We start from the raw sequence: 18,636 nt of genomic DNA on the forward strand, positions 1-18,636 counted from the left end.
ATGATTAGGCTACTGAATAGTGAGTGAATCATGCACTTGCAGGTGTCCCACAGGCACTCTTGAATATTTGTTGCAAAATAACTGTATTTCTCGCATATTTCTATAATATAACCTAATCAATATCCTGATCAAATTATACAATTGTATTTACTTTTCTTAACTTTTTTTATTCTCTGTTTATCACAGGATTATTTGACTGTCTCACGCATTGTTGCCTGGATATCAGTACTAGCCTAAATACCAAAACATTTTGGAATTTATTCTTCCCCGGGAGTTGAACATCGTCCAGGTGGTTTGGGAACACCCTCCTTCCCAAGGGGTGTGTGTGAGAACTCGTCCCGAGATGCGTTCACTTCTGCCGGTTACTGTGTATTGCATCAGCCTACTCTCCCTCCAGCAGCTCCTGGCTCTCCCGGTCGCAGACCGTCTAGAGCGAAACAGGTAAAAAGAAAGACATTACATGACCTTCCTATATTGAACGTGCGTTCCAGTTCCTTCTCTTTCACTTTCTAAGAGTGGTCCTTTCTGGAAGTGATGATTATTGAACAGAAATGTTCTTGTGGAGAGAACATTGGATATATAAAAGCTCGTGCTATTTCAATAGGAAGTCTAATTCAAATATAGGCTACATGTAGTCTTATTTTATTCCAGGATTCGGAAAATACAGTGATGGATGAGATGCATTATTATGAAATTGGTTATTCTCGAATGTCCAACGACTTTGCCGGTGTTTGGTGAATTGACGTACACCTTTTTTTAGCCTACTGTTTTTTTAAATGAAATCACACTGTCCAACCACAAACCGATGAACCACTTAATAAATAATGTCACTGTTAATTGCATAAAGTACTCTGAAGTGTTTGTTCAGTCAGGGTGTTGTGTCGGGGAGATAACGGATAGAGAGTAGTCCTGGCCGGCAAGGTCAGAGCAAGACAGACGTGATACACGGAACGTGCGCTCCCGCTTGGATAACCAGGGGACTCTGTAGTTATGATATGACAATGTGGAAAAGTTTGAGGGGAATCCCTGTTATTAGAATGGATTGAGAGTTCATCCATGCTCGCCTTGCGCAGTCTGGTTTGCACTGCTCTCTCCATTGGGCTAGGTCTGTTATGGGATTTAAACACTTGTGTTGACTTAAAGTGCATGATAGTGTAGGATAACGAGTGCTATCTTATCCATGACCACTATGTTGAAAAATGGGCACCATGACGACATTATGCATTTATTCCATCTGCATAATAAAGCGTACTCTTCAGAATGTGTGTTCTTATATGATGCAACTGAATTTAGTCCAAAAACTCAAAACTTAACTAATGGGACAGAGGACAATACGACCGTCATTGCATCATATTTGTACACACTGCGCTACAAACACAAACTGAAGCGCAGGTTAGGCGCGTTATTACACACTTGTAAGTATTTGATTGATATATTACCCATGTAGATACATGTTACATCAAATATGGCAGTATTCATGAAAGACTTCCGTACAGTTCGTAGTAGGTCCCTAAACGAAAGTGCTAGCTACTTGCGTCAGTGTTCAAAGTCAAGGTTTATTGCGCCAAACTATCTACTTTATCTTATTCACATGTGACTATATTTTGGAATGGAACAGATATATGGTTGTGTGTTTGTCTTACAAATTAGGTTTGGTTTAAGTAGTTTGAGGTCACATGAGGTCACATTCCTAACACAGCAGTATATATGACCTCATGTGGGACATATGATAGCAGAGGTGGAAAAAACAGTCCTCCTCATGTTGGCATTTGCTGACTTCCCCCGAATTTTTTGCCATTGGCTACTGTACTGTAATACTGTAATGAGTGGCACTTGTATTTTCCCACTCTGCTATTCTTCTGTGTGTGACATGATAGTAAAACCCAAGATCACAGGGAATTGGTCAATAACACCCATTTCCTATTTCATTGGGTGGGCAGACGTGCCTGTTCAAAGTGAAGGAGAAGTGCACTAGTGAAGTCTCCAGTCTCTGGTGTTTTAGTGCAGTGAGAGCTATAGCAGAGGGTAGAGCCAGTGTCTGCATGCCCTCTTCTGGTGGGAGACTGACAGGAACCTGGACTCTATCAAGGAGAGAAACCAATTAAAACACATGATTACCTTCACCAAGAGCCATGCCTTTACATAGAAATCTGGGATGTTCAAAGCTAAAAGAGGAACATTTTCACCTGTTAGTCATTTTTTGGGTCAAATGTAGTAAGGCACTTGGTTGTATCTAGATGTTCCTCTAATGTGGGTTAGCGCTGTAGGACACACTGACAGGTTCCAAAAAATGTCCATGAGTTGTGTTGTTGGCCTGGTAACTCAGACATGATCAACCAAGGGATCTGGAGATGATCATTTGTTGAGACTTATTCATATTGTTACTAGGTCAGTGACACCACTGTTATTTTGCTTTATACATTGCCTTCGGAAAGTATTCAGACCCGTTGACCTTTTCCACATTTTGTTAGGTTACAGCCTTATTTTAAAATGTATTAAATAGTTGTTCCCACTCATTAATCTACACACAATACCCCATAATGACAAAGCAAACATTAACATTTTTGCAAATTTATAAAAAATGGAATTATCACATTTACATAAGTATTCAGACCTTTTACTCAGTACTTTGTTGAAGCCCCTTTGGCAGCGATTACAGCCTCGAGTCTTCTTGGGTATGACGCTACAAGCTTGGCACACCTGTATTTGGGGAGTTTCTCCCATTTTTCTATGCAGATCATCTCAAGCTCTGTCAGGTTGGATGGGAAGCATTGCTGCACAGCTATTTTCAGGTCTTTCCAGAGATGTTAGATCGGGTTCAAATCCGGGCTCTGCCTAGGCCACTCAAGAACATTCAGAGACTTGTCCCGAAGCTACTCCTGCATTGTCTTTTCCATTTTTTAAAACCTTTATTTAACTCGGCAAGTCAGTTAAGAACAAATTCTTATTTTCAATGACAGCCTAGGAACAGTGGGTTAACTGCCCTGTTCAGTGGCAGAACGACAGATTTTTACCTTGTCAGCTCTGGGATTTGATCTTTCAACGTTTCGGTTACTAGTCCAACCTTGCGGTTACTAGTCCAACGCTCTAACCACTAGGCTACCTGCCGACCRTTGGCTGTCTCCTTAGGGTCGTTGTCCTGTAGGAAGGTGAAACTTCGCCCCAGTCTGAGATCCTGAGTGCTCTGGAGCAGGTTTTCATCAAGGATCTCTCTGTACTTTGCTCCGTTCATTTTTGCCTCGATCCTGACTTGTCTCCCTGTCCCTGCCGCTGAAAAACATCCCCACAGCATGAAGCTGCCATCACCATGCTTCACCGTAGGGATGGTGCCAGGTTTCCTCCAGACGTGACGCTTGGCATTGAGGCCAAAGAGTTCAATCTTGGTTACATCAAATCAAATGTATTTATATAGCCCTTCGTACATCAGCTGATATCTCAAAGTGCTGTACAGAAACCCAGCCTAAAACCCCAAACAGCAAGCAATGCAGGTGAAGAAGCACGGTGGCTAGGAAAAACTCCCTAGAAAGGCCAAAACCTAGGAAGAAACCTAGAGAGGAACCAGGCTATGAGGGGTGGCCAGTCCTCTTCTGGCTGTGCCGGGTGGAGATTATAACAGAACATGGCCAAGATGTTCAAATGTTCATAAATGACCAGCATGGTCAAATAATAATAATCACAGTAGTTGTCGAGGGTGCAGCAAGTCAGCACCTCAGGAGTAAATGTCAGTTGGCTTTTCATAGCCGATCATTAAAAGTATCTCTACCGTTCTTGCGGTCTCTAGAGAGTTGAAAACAGCAGGTCTGGGACAGGTAGCACATCCGGTGAACAGGTCAGGGTTCCATAGCCGCAGGCAGAACAGTTGAAACTGGAGCAGCAGCACGGCCAGGTGGACTGTCAGGTCGTCCTCAGGCAGGTCCTAGAGCGCTCAGGTCCTCCGAGAGAGAGAAAGAAAGAGAGAAAGAGAGAGCATACTTAAATTCACACAGGACACCGGATAAGACAGGACAAGTACTCCAGATATAACAAACTGACCCTAGCCCCCCGACACATAAACTAATGCAGCATAAATACTGGAGGCTGAGACAGGAGGGGTCAGGAGACACTGTGGCCCCATCCGATGATACCCCCGGACAGGGCCACCAGGAAGGATATAACCCCACCCACTTTGCCAAAGCACAGCCTCCACKCCACTAGAGGGATATCTTCAACCACCAACTTACCATCCTGAGACAAGGCCGAGTATAGCCCACAAAGATCTCCGCCACGGCGCAACCCATCATTACATCAGACCAGAAAATATTGTTTCTCATGGTCTGAGAGTCTTTAATGTGCCTTTTGGCAAACTCCAAGCGGGCTATCATGTGCCTTTTTACTGAGGAGTGGCTTCTGTCTGGCCACTCTACCATAAAGGCCTTATTGGTGGTGCTGCAGAGATGGTTGTCCTTCTGAAAGGTTCTCCCATTTCCATAGAAGAAGTCTAGAGCTCTGTCAGAGTGACCATCAGGTTCTTGGTCACCTCCCTGACCAAGGCCCTTCTCCCCCAATTTCTCAGTTTGGCCAGGCGGCCAGCTCTAGGAAGAGCCTTCAATGCTGCAGACATTTTTTGGTACACTTCCCCAGATCTGTGCTTCGACACATCCTGTCTCGGAGCTCTACGGACAATTCCTTCGACCTCATAGCTTGGTTTTTGCTCTGTCAACTGTGGGACCTTATATAGACAGGTGTGTGCCTTTCAAAATCATGTACAATCAATTTAATTTATCACAGGTGGACTTCATTCAAGAAACATCTCAAGGATGATCAAATAGAAACAGTATGCACCTGAGCACAATTTCGTGTCTCATAGCAAAGGGTCTGAATACTTCTATAAATATGTTTTTAAAAATTATAATATATATTTGCAAAAATCTCTAAAACCCTTTTTTCACTTTGTCATTATGCGGTGTTGTGTGTAGATTGKTGAGGATTATTATTTTTTAAATCCATTTTAGAATAAGGCTGTAACGTAACAAAATGTGGAAAAAGTCAAGGGGTCTGAATACTTTCCGAAGGCACTGTATCTGCACTCAGACTCACCATTTTAGGAGTATCAACATTCAACAGAAAAGTGATAAATGTCACGTTTTGCTGACGTGCATCCATGAATGGACGGCAAGTCTTTATGGCCCGTAATTGAGGTTATTGACTTATGAGGATGTGGAAAAAGAGGGTTGTTTTAACCCTGCATGGACTAGATTGGCAGGGCTGAGATGGATGTGCCAGACAACAGTCTCCTTATAAGGTGACCCTATTCTGACAGGAGGCCCCCAACGCTGGAGGTTCGGACTTAGCTCAACAACCTCTGTCTACAGGTGTGTGTGCGCGTGTGTGTCTGCGCATTGACAAACACCTGCTGCTGAAATCAAATCAACGCAAAGGGAAGCATGACTCAAACACCTCTCTGTTTATGTCAGTCTGAGCTCCCAGCAGGGTTGGGCTATTTCTGCTTCCCAATGGTTGTTAAGATTTAAATCTCTCAGAACTAACTTTCCATTTAAAACAGCAGGGGCAGAATGTGTGGGTAATGGTGGATGTGATTGTGGTTGCATCAGTGCTCTCTATCAGTGTATTTGAGTGAACACAGCAGCTTTTCAAAAACAAACAGTTCATTAAGAGGGAGTCTGTTTGTCTTGTCCAAGCTGTGGCTGTGTGAGGGGTTATCGTTCCTAGAAATCCCCTCGGGATGTTCCCTTGGTGATGGAAGGGTGATTCATAATGTCCTCTCTCTTTTTCCTCACTCTCTCTCCAATTCTGGTTTCTCTCTTCTCTCTCCCTCTTTAATTCTGGTTTCTCTCTCTGCCTTCTTCCCTCCTTTTATCTATTTATTTACTTAGTAAATGTCCCACTTTTTCTTCCCTCCATACCAAACGCTCTGTCCTTCCCATCACACATGATGATCCCATCACAGGCTGATAACAGTAACACAGGCCTCATTGCTCCTCCTCTCTTTCCCCTTTTCAGACTGAGGTGTGATGGGTGTATTTGGTCATTGTTTCTATGTACCGATAAAGTGTTTTATGTTCTGATCATGGACGGCCCGTGGGGCATTTCTTTTAACACCCTTGCTCTAGGCCATTCACAATACAAAGTATACCCTTCATTTTACAAATAGTAACAGCTTGAGAGAAAATAGTTGCAGGCCAGAGCCAAACCAATATGGCTTAAATATGACTTTAGAGACAAAGCAGTTTTACATTGTAGATTCCAGCAGTGGGATGCAGGGCGCCCCAGAGAGAGGCATGTTACTGCAGCTGATTTGCTGTAATGTGCTTGTTGCCATGATGACCCACTACTTCCACACAGTCTGGGACAGAGGTCAATGATATGACATGTCAGACATCCCAGACAGGATGAACACAGTTTGTATATTGAGGGTGTGTGTTAGTGTAAAGTATATTCTCTTTAGAAAGAGGGACTGTGTATGTGTAGACTACTGGTCTGTCTGCATGTATTTGAGTCTGTGTGTAGTTGAGGTTGTGTGTATTTGAGACTGTGTGTATTTGACTCTGTGTATTTGAGTCTGTGTGTATTTGAGTCTGTGTGTATTGTGGGTGTGAATTTGCTCAGGATCCCAACTGGACAGAAAAAAAAACAATGTTTTTCCCGTTTGTCCATCCTCCTCCTAAATCATTAACTCCCTCTGTCACCCCATATGGGGCAAGTGTCAGGGCCAAGCCCCCTGCATGCAATTCAGACGTCAACACCCATCCATTGTCCAAACACAATATTTACCCCAGAAACAGGCACATTGCATCATCATCCACCACCCAGAGGACATACTATTGTCTTCTGAGGAATATATCAGATGCTCTTTGCATCCGTCAGATGGTGATAGATTTTATAACTCTACATACAGTAACTTTATATAGATTTATAGACATGCTTATACAATATCAAAGACATAACATGAACATTACCTTGACTAATATGGCTCATAAATACTTCAACTTTACTCCAGTTATCTATTTTATGTACTTAAATACACTTTGCGTGCCTCACAGTCTGATATAACCRRGGRTGGCCCTGTAGATCGCTCTGRGAGAGGCAGTAWGTATGGRTCTGAGGTRAGACKTCTGCTCTGAGGAKGRWTGGCTGCTCTGATGTGGGCCACACTGTAAACAGAGGTCTGGACTGGCGATGTATAGAGATGTAATGTATCCACCATATAAACACTGCCATGACCCTCCCTCCCTCCCTCTCTCTTTCTCCTTCTCTCTCTCCCTGCTCCGTGGGGGTCAATACGACCAGGCCTAAAGAAGAGAGGGAACCAGTCTCCCACCAGGCAGCTCAGAATTCCACAGTGGATTAGTGGCTAAGACCTAAATTCCACCGTCCACATCCATAAAGAAAATGCTTCCACTCTGCACTGATAGCCTGACCATGGCAAAATGGTGTGTGTGTGTGTGTGTGTGTGTATGGATTAGGGTTGTCACGATACCAGTCTTGAGATACTACGATACCAGATTTTCCATGGCAAAAAAGAAAACACGAATTAGACAAAACTCTATGGTACAATAAAAACCTACTTTACGTGAAATTTTGAGTGCTATAGATTGCAAAATGAGCTAATGTGACTCTAGGTGACAAGACATTAAATCCGCTTCGTGTTTTGTTTCCTTGCCACGATACTTCTGACTATCGCAATACTGGAATCGTGACAACCCTTGTACAGTATATCTGTCTGTCTGTGTGTATACTGTCAGTGTTAAAGAAAGAACACAGGATAAAGGCTGAAGAATGAACACGGATGGAGCTCTGAGGTCTGAGGAGAGAAGGACTAAACTCCTGTTTCATGTTCTATTGGTGGTTGAGAAAAATGTAGGTGCTATTCTAGCTAAGTACAGTCATTTGTWGTGTGGATGGATACCTACAGTAGCGATGGAGATCAGGCCTCAATCAGGAGTCAGCACTGCAGCTGTGAGTGGCCGCCTCAGTACAATTGGAACCACTGTGTGGTTTGAAGTCCGTCTCCCAATTCCCAAACCACTACACACTTAAGTCCACACTTAAGTGGATATGTGGCAGTCGTTCTTTCAAGCCATGGACTTTAGCAACTGTGTACACTTTCACCCAATGCAGTGCATGATGAGGAAAGTGCTAAATCACCCCTCAGCACGTACTTATCATCAACACAAGAGGTTATAAAACCACCAACGCATGGAGAACAAGCGGCAGCAAGGGTTCATTCACAAATAAATCGCCCTTTGCTTATTTCTGTCTCCTTACTGAGAACACAATCTGTCCTCTGTTAGCTGCATGGGGCCTGGCGAGGATTATGTATGAATGTGCCACATTTACTGTTGATTAAGGCACCCCATGGTAGGCCCCAGGCCCCTGGGTATAGGCATGTATGAAGGGCCTGGTGCTGGCCAAGGCTTACCCTTCTCTGAGGGGGCCTTACTGGGGTAGAGGAGGGCATCAGGTTGGGGCTGGTGGGACATCGGCGATTCCACGCCAGCGAAACATATTTTTGGTATCTCATATTGTTTTGGCAATTCTCACATTGAAACTTCATTGGGGAAAGGATGTTTGAAATGCTTTTTACATTTGTACCACAAACAATGTTTGAGAAGATCATTATGAAAGTAGCCATTTTAGGTCCTTTTTAGACCTAAACATGCCTCCTGTAAGACCCTACGATCCGTGAACTGTACATGGAACAGTTAACATCTTGGTGTCATTATACTCCTTATAGTGTGCTCTAAAATGTGGAGTACACTACCGGTCAAAGTTTTAGAACACCTACTCATTCAAGGGTTTTTCTTTATTATTTTACTATTTTCTACARTGTAGAATAATAGTGAAGACATCAAACTATGAAATAACACATATGAAATCATGTAGTAACCAAAATGGTTTGGGATGTGTCGGACCGCAGAGTGAAGGAAAAGCAGCCAACAAGTGCTCAGCATATGTGGGAACTCATTCAAGACTGTTGGAATAGCATTCCAGGTGAAGCTGGTTGAGAGAATGCCAAGAGTGTGCAAAGCTGTCATCAAGTCAAAGGGTGGCTATTTGAAGAATCTCAAATCTCAAATATATTTAGATTTGTTTTACACATTTTTGGTTACTACATGATTCCACATGTGTTACTTCTTAGTTTTGATGTCTTCACTATTATTCTACAATGTAGAAAATAGTAAAAATAAAGAAAAAKCATTGAATGAGTAGGTGTTCTAAAACTTTATACAAGTAGTGTATGTCTAGATTCTGAAATCAAAAAATAATCACATTAATTTATTCAACATTCAAATATTAATATCTCAAAATGACACACACATTTTGATTTAGTTTATTTTAAGACATTGTTTGGAACAATAWATATAAGTACATAAAATTTCCAGTGTGGGCTTTCTGCTAATTGTGAAGGTATGATKKATTTTATGAGCACCACCAACACAGTGAATGGGAAAATGGATTCAAAGGGATCTCCCTCTGCTGGTGATTTGCTGAATGTGCAATCCTACATGAGGCTGTCATTGGTTAATGACCTATCATGTCCATTTATATGTATAAAATGGATCATATCATTAAAAGTACCAGAGAGCCCACTCTGGAAATGTTACGTGTTTGAAGAGAATGTCTAAAAAGGATAGTTTTGAGATGAATATTAATATTTTTAATGTTGAATAAATTAATGTGAAAATGTGTATTTCAGAGAGAACACTATAAGGAGTATAATGACAGATGTTGTCTGTATTATGTACAGTTCACAGATCAGAGGGTCTTATAGGAGGCATGTATACTAAAAAGGGTATAAAATGGCTAATTTCATCATGATTTTTTTTTAAATGGCTTGTGATAGAAATAAAATAAATGTGTTAAACGTCCCTTCCCCAATCAAGTGTCTATGTGAGAATTGTCAGAACAATCTGAGATACCTAATTGCTCTTGTAAGTCGCTCTGGATATGACTAAATGACTCAAATGTAAATACCAAAAATATTTCCCGCTCCCGCTGGCGTGGAATCGCCCTATTGTGGTGGTTCCACTGGTGGGTCTCAGTTGTGATTCCAGACCTCAGTCTAAACTGTGGGAGTAATACGAAAGAATAACACCACACTGCAGCACAAAGGAGTTGGGATCAGCTTACCCTTTTATCGAACCCTCAAAACCCCCCTCCCTCCGCCCGTTCCCCAGGCTGAGTGAATTTTAGCTTAATGCCCTCCAATGAAAATGTGACTTTTACAGAGCAAGTAGGTGGATTTGTTACAATATTTTTTTTTTATAATCGTCCACAGATCAGATGGTGCTGAAAACGAGTGTTGAGTGAGTGAATGTTTCTAAGAATGCGAAGCTCTGATATCTTTGATCCTCTGCCAATCACAAAGACCTCCATTACTGTCCATTTGCAGGATTACTTTCTCAATAGCCAAATTAGACGGGCTGTCAGATCAGATGRGATCCAGTGAGAGAGTTCTCACGTTGGGCCGGGCTACAGTACATGGTGCTGCTGCCTTCTCCTGGCTGTGGGCTAGAACACGGTGGCCAAAAGGCTTATTGTGGGATCAGAACAACATCCCAACGAAACTGGAGAGGAGCATGTGCATTGGACACACTGACTCACAGTCACATCTCCAGTCCAAAGTCTTTGGCCAAAACGCTCGCTTCAGATCCATCCGATCCCTCCAGCACAGATACATACAAATGAGTCCTGGCTGGCCCTAGGGACAAAACAGACAAGTTCACACTTGCTTGTGAAGCCATTATATAAAAGCTATATAAAAGTCTAAGGGCATCAGCGTCAGGTGGAAGTAAAGCGGTCCGGTCAGATGGTGTAACAGAGAGGAGGACAAAAGGACATGCCAAGAACTCCATAGGTGGGAGGTGAACCCCACAGAAACCCAAACACGTTTAACCTCCTTTAAACAGCAGACTCATTCTTTCTTRATTTTTTCTCCTTCTCCGCCTTCATCCAGTTACTAATTCTCCAAGAAAATTGTTTTTTAACGACATCACAGGGTCTTTATGGCTGTCTGCCAGCCCAGAATAGCCTGACTAGCGAAGCAGCCATTGTCTGCTGCGTTGGGTCGGGCTCGGGGCGACATGGTGTGTTATGGGAGATTCCAGCGCTGAGTGAGCCACAAAGTCCACTACTGCTCTACCAGGGGTGTAAATGGGCATTAGAAACACACACACACAAACACACACAAACTACTTGGTCAATGGGGTGGATTGGGACTGACACAATGTCTTAGGGCAGCAGGAAGACTAGCGGTTAGTGTTGGGCCACTAACCGAAAGGTCGCTGGTTCAAATACCTGAGCTGACAAGGTGGAAAGTCTGTTGATGTGCCCTTGCGCAAGGCACTTAATCCTAATTTGCTCCAGGGGCACTGTACTACTATGGCTGACCCTGTAAAACAACACATTTGATTACACCTATCCGGTGTACAATAAAATCTATCAATTATTTTATGGATGTGAAGCTTGGTACAGCACACCCACTGATCACAGACATCAATTCAACATCTATTCCATGTTGGTTGAACGTCATTTCAAACAACATTGATTCAACCAGTGTGTGCTCAGTGGGCATTGTTTGGTACTGGCAGTCTACACACCCCATCAGACCTGTTTTTGTCCAGGGACTCCCAAATGAAGTTGTTCTGGAGCTGTTTTACCTTTGCTTTGTTTATTCACCATCTCTTGTTTTCCGAACGGATTAAGTTTCCTCCTTCCTCATGTGTGAGAAACACATTTTCCACCATGGATTCCAAACACAAAAGAAGAATGAGCCTGTACAGAAGATTGTATTTCAGCCTTTTTGTGTACAGAAAGGTCAAGTTTACTGTAATGAATATAGACTATCCAAATCTCTATAACAACCACATTGCAGTATTTATGCGGTATACTGTATGAATGCAGCTTCTTCCGCGAAGTCAAATACAATTTGTGCCTGTCTGTCAGCATGGTGTTTGGCACAGAAGGCYGGTGTGACTTGGCAATGCCATGGCCACAGGACAGAGCTGAATGACTAGGTGCTCCTGGAAATAGTGCTCCCTCGACATTACCACAGTGGTTACCAGTGACACCCACCATCACCAGGCACCAGGGCCCTGCCCTGTACGGGCAAACAGGCTGGATGACAGGGAGACACAAGTGATTGTGTTTTCTTTGTGTTGGAACTCTGTGTACATGTCAAATATAGCTACCTTGAAACGTTCACTGACTGACCAGTCATGGTGCTGTTGCTGGAATAGCACTATGTGTTTGTGAAGTAGCTAGATTGGCTAGTTACATTGGGCTTCAAGCCCAKTACACACCAGAAATCTCAGTTTGAGGTTAAATTGGTTGAACAAACCCATAAATGCTCAAAGTCATGATTGTGGTCTGCAGAATTCTGACCACGAACAACATGTTTGGCAAGAGCCTGGCCAAGGCACTGAACACATTAACTAAGAGACCGCCTTGAGGAGGCAGAGAAGGGTTTGGAACACTGTTCATTAATATAGCCACTTCTCAATGTGTCTGTACAGAGATTGGTTGGTTACTACTGGCATAGTGGCATTCTACAGCAGGCCTACCTTGTTATTTCTCACAATCCAGTCAGCGTTTCACAAGGAGAACGCTGCTCTTTTTATAATTACGCTGTATGCCAACTAACTGCTTCTCCTAAAGAGCAGTTGGAAGCCGGTCAGAACCTGATGCTGTGGAAATGTTTCTGTGCTCTTTGAAATTGAAAAAGGATACAAAAGGGACGTTTTTTCTTCCTTGTTCTAACTTTAACATGGGAGGACATTTAGCACACAAAAGTCATACTTACTACTTAAAATAATTGAGGCGTGATATACCTACACCCACTGGCGCCATTTTGAGAATGAAATTCCCTGACTCACTGTGGCCAGTGCRTCGTCAATATGACATCTGCCAGGTGCATGAGCCTCTACCTATTTATGGCATCTGTAACAAACTAAGACACAGAGACACAAATTCGAGCCCTCTGAGCAAACACACCCACAACAGTTCAGAGAATAGCATCCCCAGTGCCAAGTTTGAGTTGAGCAGCTAGTGTCATCATCAAGAAGAGAACAGATGGCAGGGCCTCCTCCTCCTCAGCGCTAAAGCCAGAGTCAATCTGAGATGTGTTTGCTAAACAGGCTGTTCCTGAAACTTAGTGATGCCTCCGTCCCGTGGACACTTGAGTGGGTAGTCAGTAAATCTCCAGAGCCACTCTGTCTGTTTGCTTTAGCTAAGGTGAACATGAAGTCTCAATAGTTGTGACGTCCAGTATGTTGATATTACCATAATAAATGGACAGCAGCCAGGTCCCCATGTTGATTTGTTCCTAWGATGAAAGGCCATTAGTCTTCTAAAATGCATTAAGACAGGATGGTGACACATCAACCCTCACCATGCCCATTCCATGTGTGTAACATTTACTGTCAGTGTGTGTCAACATAAATMCTGTTGGAAGTGTGCTTAACATGAGTCTGAGAATAACTAGGCCAGTTCTAAAATGACTTCTCTGATTCAATGGTCAGCATTGAACCAGAGTGGAAAGATACAGACATCAATCTTAACGACGTCTTATTTTTTTCTGTGTTCCTAGGTTGGAGCTGCTTAAGAAGCTTCATGCGCTGAGAGAGGAGGAGATCTTCACTCCAGAAACTGGCACCGAACTCGCCAGCCCAACAGACTCCAGCCACTCCATCAGATCTCCAAAATGGCTGCCTGGCTACCTCCGCAGAGACACACCACCCACTATCATGAACACAGCCCATCCTGAAGCTCTGGTACGGGCGAGGCGTGAGGAGGGCGTGGAGCCACAACGGACGGGGTCAAGAGGTCGTCGCCATGCCCACTCAGGGTCGCTCCGGGGTCACCACCACCCCCAGCTGATGAGAGTGGGGTGTGCCCTGGGAACCTGCCAGGTTCAGAACCTCAGCCACCGGCTCTATCAGCTGATTGGCCAGAGCGGACGGGAAGACTCCTCCCCCATTAACCCCCGGAGTCCGCATAGTTACGGATGAGCGACTGACGGATACTTCTCCCTCTCTTCTCTTAAAACATAAACACCCCAGCAAACTTCAATATATAGACATTTATCTCTATTTTACGTATCACAGATAGCCTTTGCATTAGTATTAGATGTAGTCCACACCTTTTTTAGATCCTGAAATTACAATTTCTGTACTTTTTGAATGACATTTGCCTTACTCCTCTGTACACCTCAAAAACGCATCATGCTGTTTAAGAAGAAGGAATCTGACATGAATGAAAGCCTCATAGTCGACGCTTCCCACCACCAACCACCCCTGGGAACGAATACCTGTCACCCAGAGATCCTCTGAACATTTGGGTCTTGTCAAAGTCTTTGTGTTTCTCCCGGCCTCCTGACTCATCAAAGAGCTGCAAGGGGCTCAGTTTGACTTCCTAATCCTGTTAATGTAAGAATAAATGCTCCCGTCCACCGGTCTTTCTACTTAACACAAGCCAGCGCTACTGGACGTGTCTGTATAAGGCCTGATGACCTCCACAGCAGCAGTTAGCTCTGGCCCCATTGATCAAACACTTAAYCCWCTKATGTGGATTTCTACCAGGGKTAGGATCAGATCCCTGTCAGAGSGAATATATRCCTGAAGACCCGTCAAAACSACCCYATGAACCCTTTTYCCCCACCCTAAACCCTYCCCCCTTAGATCTGCCAGGACAATTTGAGGGACCATGTTTGACATATCTGGGGTAATCCTCTAATTTACAGACCACCAGCAACCATTTGTGGGCAGACACAGACACTGACCTTACAGACACAGACACTGACCTTACAGACAAGAACCTACTGTAAGTCCTCTCTCATCTGCAGCCAATGATGTTCCCGACAGAAGCGGTCTGTGGTTCTGTGAAGTATATGTTTCAACAGACCACAGCCTTGATAGCCGCATTCAGCCATAATAGTCAAGTTCAGCAGTGGATGGATGGAGTTCTGCTTCTGGACTCGTCTAGTAGAGACTGTTTATAGAAAGAGAAAGAAGAGGGTAAACATTTCAATGACTCAGTTCCTATACAAGATGGAGATTTTCAATGTTTTTATTATGAATCATTGCGGATCTATTTCAGAGGTGAGATCTATTGGTTGGCTCTTGAACACAGTGAACAGTCCTGCTGCCCTTATCCCAGGCTCTGAGTGGGAAATATGATCCCCTTCACGTGATTCTTAAGTTCTCCCACTAAGTCTCGACTTTATGTTTACGGCAATTTAACCAATCAGACCTAATCTCTTTAGTTGTACCACCATGGTGGCGAGGCGGTACACATCGTCTGCTGTATTTATAAACAAAAGAAACCTTGACCGTGCCTTGCCCAGGGGACCGTATAACTACTAGCTAAAGCATCACAAGTTGCCAACCCAAACCCAAAATCTGCCACCAATAGTACTGCCTAGGAATATTTAGAGCCTTACTTTGTCATTATCAATAATAATCCGGTCAGTTATGAATACTGAGATCCTAAAAACGCTAGTAGTTTAGTGTGTATACAACAATACTTTACGTTGTATGTTTGTAGTATGTCAAATTAGTCTAAATTAGCACAGAGTCAACAGCAAAGTGCTCTACTGTTACATTGTGGCTTTGTAATGACAGACCACGGATARCAAAAGTAAGGGCGCCAGAGTGCCACATTTTAAATCTGGATACGAAATACCATAAAAAAAGATATGCCCTGAGATTCCCATTTTCCCTTGTTATAACTGTCTCTGAAATGGTGGGTCGGATGCCCTCACTAGAAATAACCAAAAACAACTTCAACTCAGCATGCATGCAAAAAACTAGCCTAACCTTCAAAAGGTGCAGAGTCTGTCGAGCTGAAAAACAAGCCACAACGTCAAAATGACATCTTTAATACCCATAATAACCATGCGGCCTGGCTCTTTGAAACACATTCAAATGTTTCATATTCTCAATGTCAGAGGATTAGAATAGTTGATATAATCCTCAACGTTCAGACTATTTGTTTTCCAATAACTTCGATCCAGACTTGCTGATGTTGCTATTATTGCTGTTAGAAACCAGGTCAGCCGTTAGTCATACATTCATGTATTTATGACTATAGCTATGTAACTATTAGGTTACTGTATCATAATTATAGTCACAGGAGTACCCAAAATCAGCCTAGAGTCTTTTAGGGTCCAAGTTTTAACTGTTTTGTTTTGACCACAGCGTTGCCTCAATGAAATCATTCTATAACTAATTAAGTTAGTTGGGCAAGTGGTTTAAATTCACCAAATATCTGACAATACTTGACAGTCATTTTGTTTTTTTGTGATCTACATACTATAGTGTGGTCTTATATTACTCTATCCATATCCTCCTTTCATTTTGTTTGACTTATTTTTGTCTTTTTGAACTGAATCGTCTTAATCCAAACTGGGGTTTTATTTTATTTTAGAGTTAACTCATTTAATCGTGGAGTGATTCTCTGTCTCACTCTCTCTATCTCACCATCTCTCCCTCTACCACTCTCTCAACTTCTATCTCAGATTATGACCTACGCCAGGTCGCAGGTCATACTCAGTGGTTCATTGGTTCTTTAAGTCTAATCTGTTCAAAGGCTTTGTGAAACACACGTGCCATTGTCTCTGCTGTAACGGAGCTAATCAATGTCTCGTGACAGACCATTAAAAGGCTTTTCAAACGCTAAGAACCTTGGTGAATCTCTCGACTTCTTAACCACCACTGTCACAGGTGTGTGTTTGTGTCTGAGCGGCCACATATAGAATCAGGAACCAATCTTGTGTTTGTTGGATTATTGTTGGAGCCATTTTGTTTTTGCTATACTTTTTCTTTGTGTTGTAATTACACGTCAGTGTTGTGTCACTGGCGGGTCCGTAGCCTTTCCTAGAAGCATAGCTGAGTGTTTTGTCTGTGTAAACTGCGTACCACCAGATTATTTACGACCTTTGACCACTAATACCTCCCCTTGTGTGTTAAGAGAAACACTCTCCATCAGTCTTACATTAAAAGTAACGCTGCCATCGCCTGCCATTGTTAACTTAACCTATGTTGTAAAGAGATGCAGGAGATTGTGTTGTGTGTTCACGTCTGTATGTGACTGTATGTGAGTGTGTATGTGACTGTATGTGAGTGTGTATGTGACTGTATGTGAGTGTGTATGTGACTGTATGTGAGTGTGTATGTGTAGGTACTTACAGTATAGTCGTCCTAGCCAGGGATCTGACACATCACAATCCCAGTCTGTTTTTCCTCGTTCAATATTTAATTATACTTAAGGTCAGAAGCCTCTTTTAGGGTCACAGCAAACTGAGCAAAGCACTTTAATGTTGTTAGTTCCTCACAACTTGAATTTCAAACATTGCAATTCTATTTTTAATGACAGATGAGAGTTATTGTATATGTTGCATTTGATAAAGATCTGTATGAGTATGAGTGGAGTAGAGTGAAGATGATATCATGCGCACTTGTGCATATTATATATTATTAGTGGTACTATGTAAGAAAAGTAATATATTTAAGTTATCTTTGTATGTTTATATATGTATGTCACCAAAGACACTATTTATCTCGTATTTTCCATGCTCCTAAAAGGTGACCTTTTGTTAGGAAAGAAAAATAAATTCAAAATGTAGCTACATGTTCATGTCAGACAAATGTCTTTCATTCTCTGTAAAAATAAAGAACTACACTGTAGTGAGATAAAGTCTAGTGTGTGCCTCTAATTTGTGAAAGTGTGTGTGCGTGCGTGTTTGTGTGTGCGCGTGCGTGTGTATGCATGTTTACCTTCACGTGTGTGTGAGTACAGTATGAGAAACTCTTCACAACAGTTATTGTTAACAACGTCGATGCCATTGTCAAAACGAAAAATAATGAAGTTATAATCAGAATTAAATCTACTCTCCACAGAATTATACAAACATCAGAAAACATGACAGTTGCCAGCCATCTTCGATATTAATACATCTTAAAATAAATATAACTAGAGGTACCAAGATCATACATATTACTCAATATTTCCTTAAAGGAACATACATATCTGGGGGGGAAAAAACCTTCCTGGAATCTGGTAAACCTGGGCAAAGGTGACATCATAGTGGAAAAATAGATGGGTGAAAGTTCTTGACCATGATGCATCAGCGTTGATCCAATGTCCTTCACTCTATTACTCCTAACAGCTAGTTAATCATTATTCGTCCCAATGAATGGAGCAAAATTCATACTCGACATCACATGATTTAGATTCATGTAATACCCGAAAGGTTGTGCCTAACAGGGAGAGTTAATGAGTAACTAGAAGGCACATGCAGTCAGCCACATTCCTGGGCTGTCTGCCCACCTAGAGGCAGCTGGTTGGTAGGAAAGGAGGGTGGGGGGAAAGGGGACGAGGGGGACTAGTCCTACCACTGAACTAGAGAAATCCAAACCTCTACAGAGTGCAGGACACCCGACCATGACCACAGTCTATTCAGAGTATGTGTGACATCCGAGGAGTAGTTTCAGTATGTTACAGCCGTCTTTCCTGATATGAGTTCCCATGWCAGCTAAAACTGTGTCACACACATCAAGAGTCCCCGGGCACGTGGAGATCAAGTCACAGGACTTGTGGAATCTTAACTTCGGAGACGGTGTCTGTTTAAACTTACAA

The 18,636-nt window shown here is 42.7% G+C and overlaps 1 protein-coding gene across 1 annotated transcript; it reads left to right on the plus strand.

Moving 5' to 3' along the window:
- Nucleotides 1–343: 343 nt before the first annotated feature.
- Nucleotides 344–17,688, plus strand: adm2a (adrenomedullin 2a). The gene is made up of 2 exons (XM_023966829.2): nucleotides 344–441; nucleotides 13,589–17,688. Exons 1-2 carry the CDS (start codon nucleotides 344–346, stop codon nucleotides 14,007–14,009), a joined length of 519 nt encoding a protein of 172 aa, XP_023822597.1. The 3' UTR covers nucleotides 14,010–17,688.
- The last annotated feature ends 948 nt before the right edge of the window (nucleotides 17,689–18,636 follow it).

This window comes from Salvelinus sp. IW2-2015, linkage group LG3 (assembly GCF_002910315.2).
Source record: "Salvelinus sp. IW2-2015 linkage group LG3, ASM291031v2, whole genome shotgun sequence".
In the NCBI taxonomy this organism is placed as follows: domain Eukaryota; kingdom Metazoa; phylum Chordata; class Actinopteri; order Salmoniformes; family Salmonidae; genus Salvelinus; species Salvelinus sp. IW2-2015.

Coding starts and splice junctions, on each gene's coding strand:
- adm2a (XM_023966829.2), top strand. CDS start 344: ATGCGTTCACTTCTGCCGGTTACTGTGTATTGCATCAGCCTACTCTCC. Junction 442..13,588: donor GACCGTCTAGAGCGAAACAG/GTAAAAAGAAAG, acceptor CTGTGTTCCTAG/GTTGGAGCTGCTTAAGAAGC.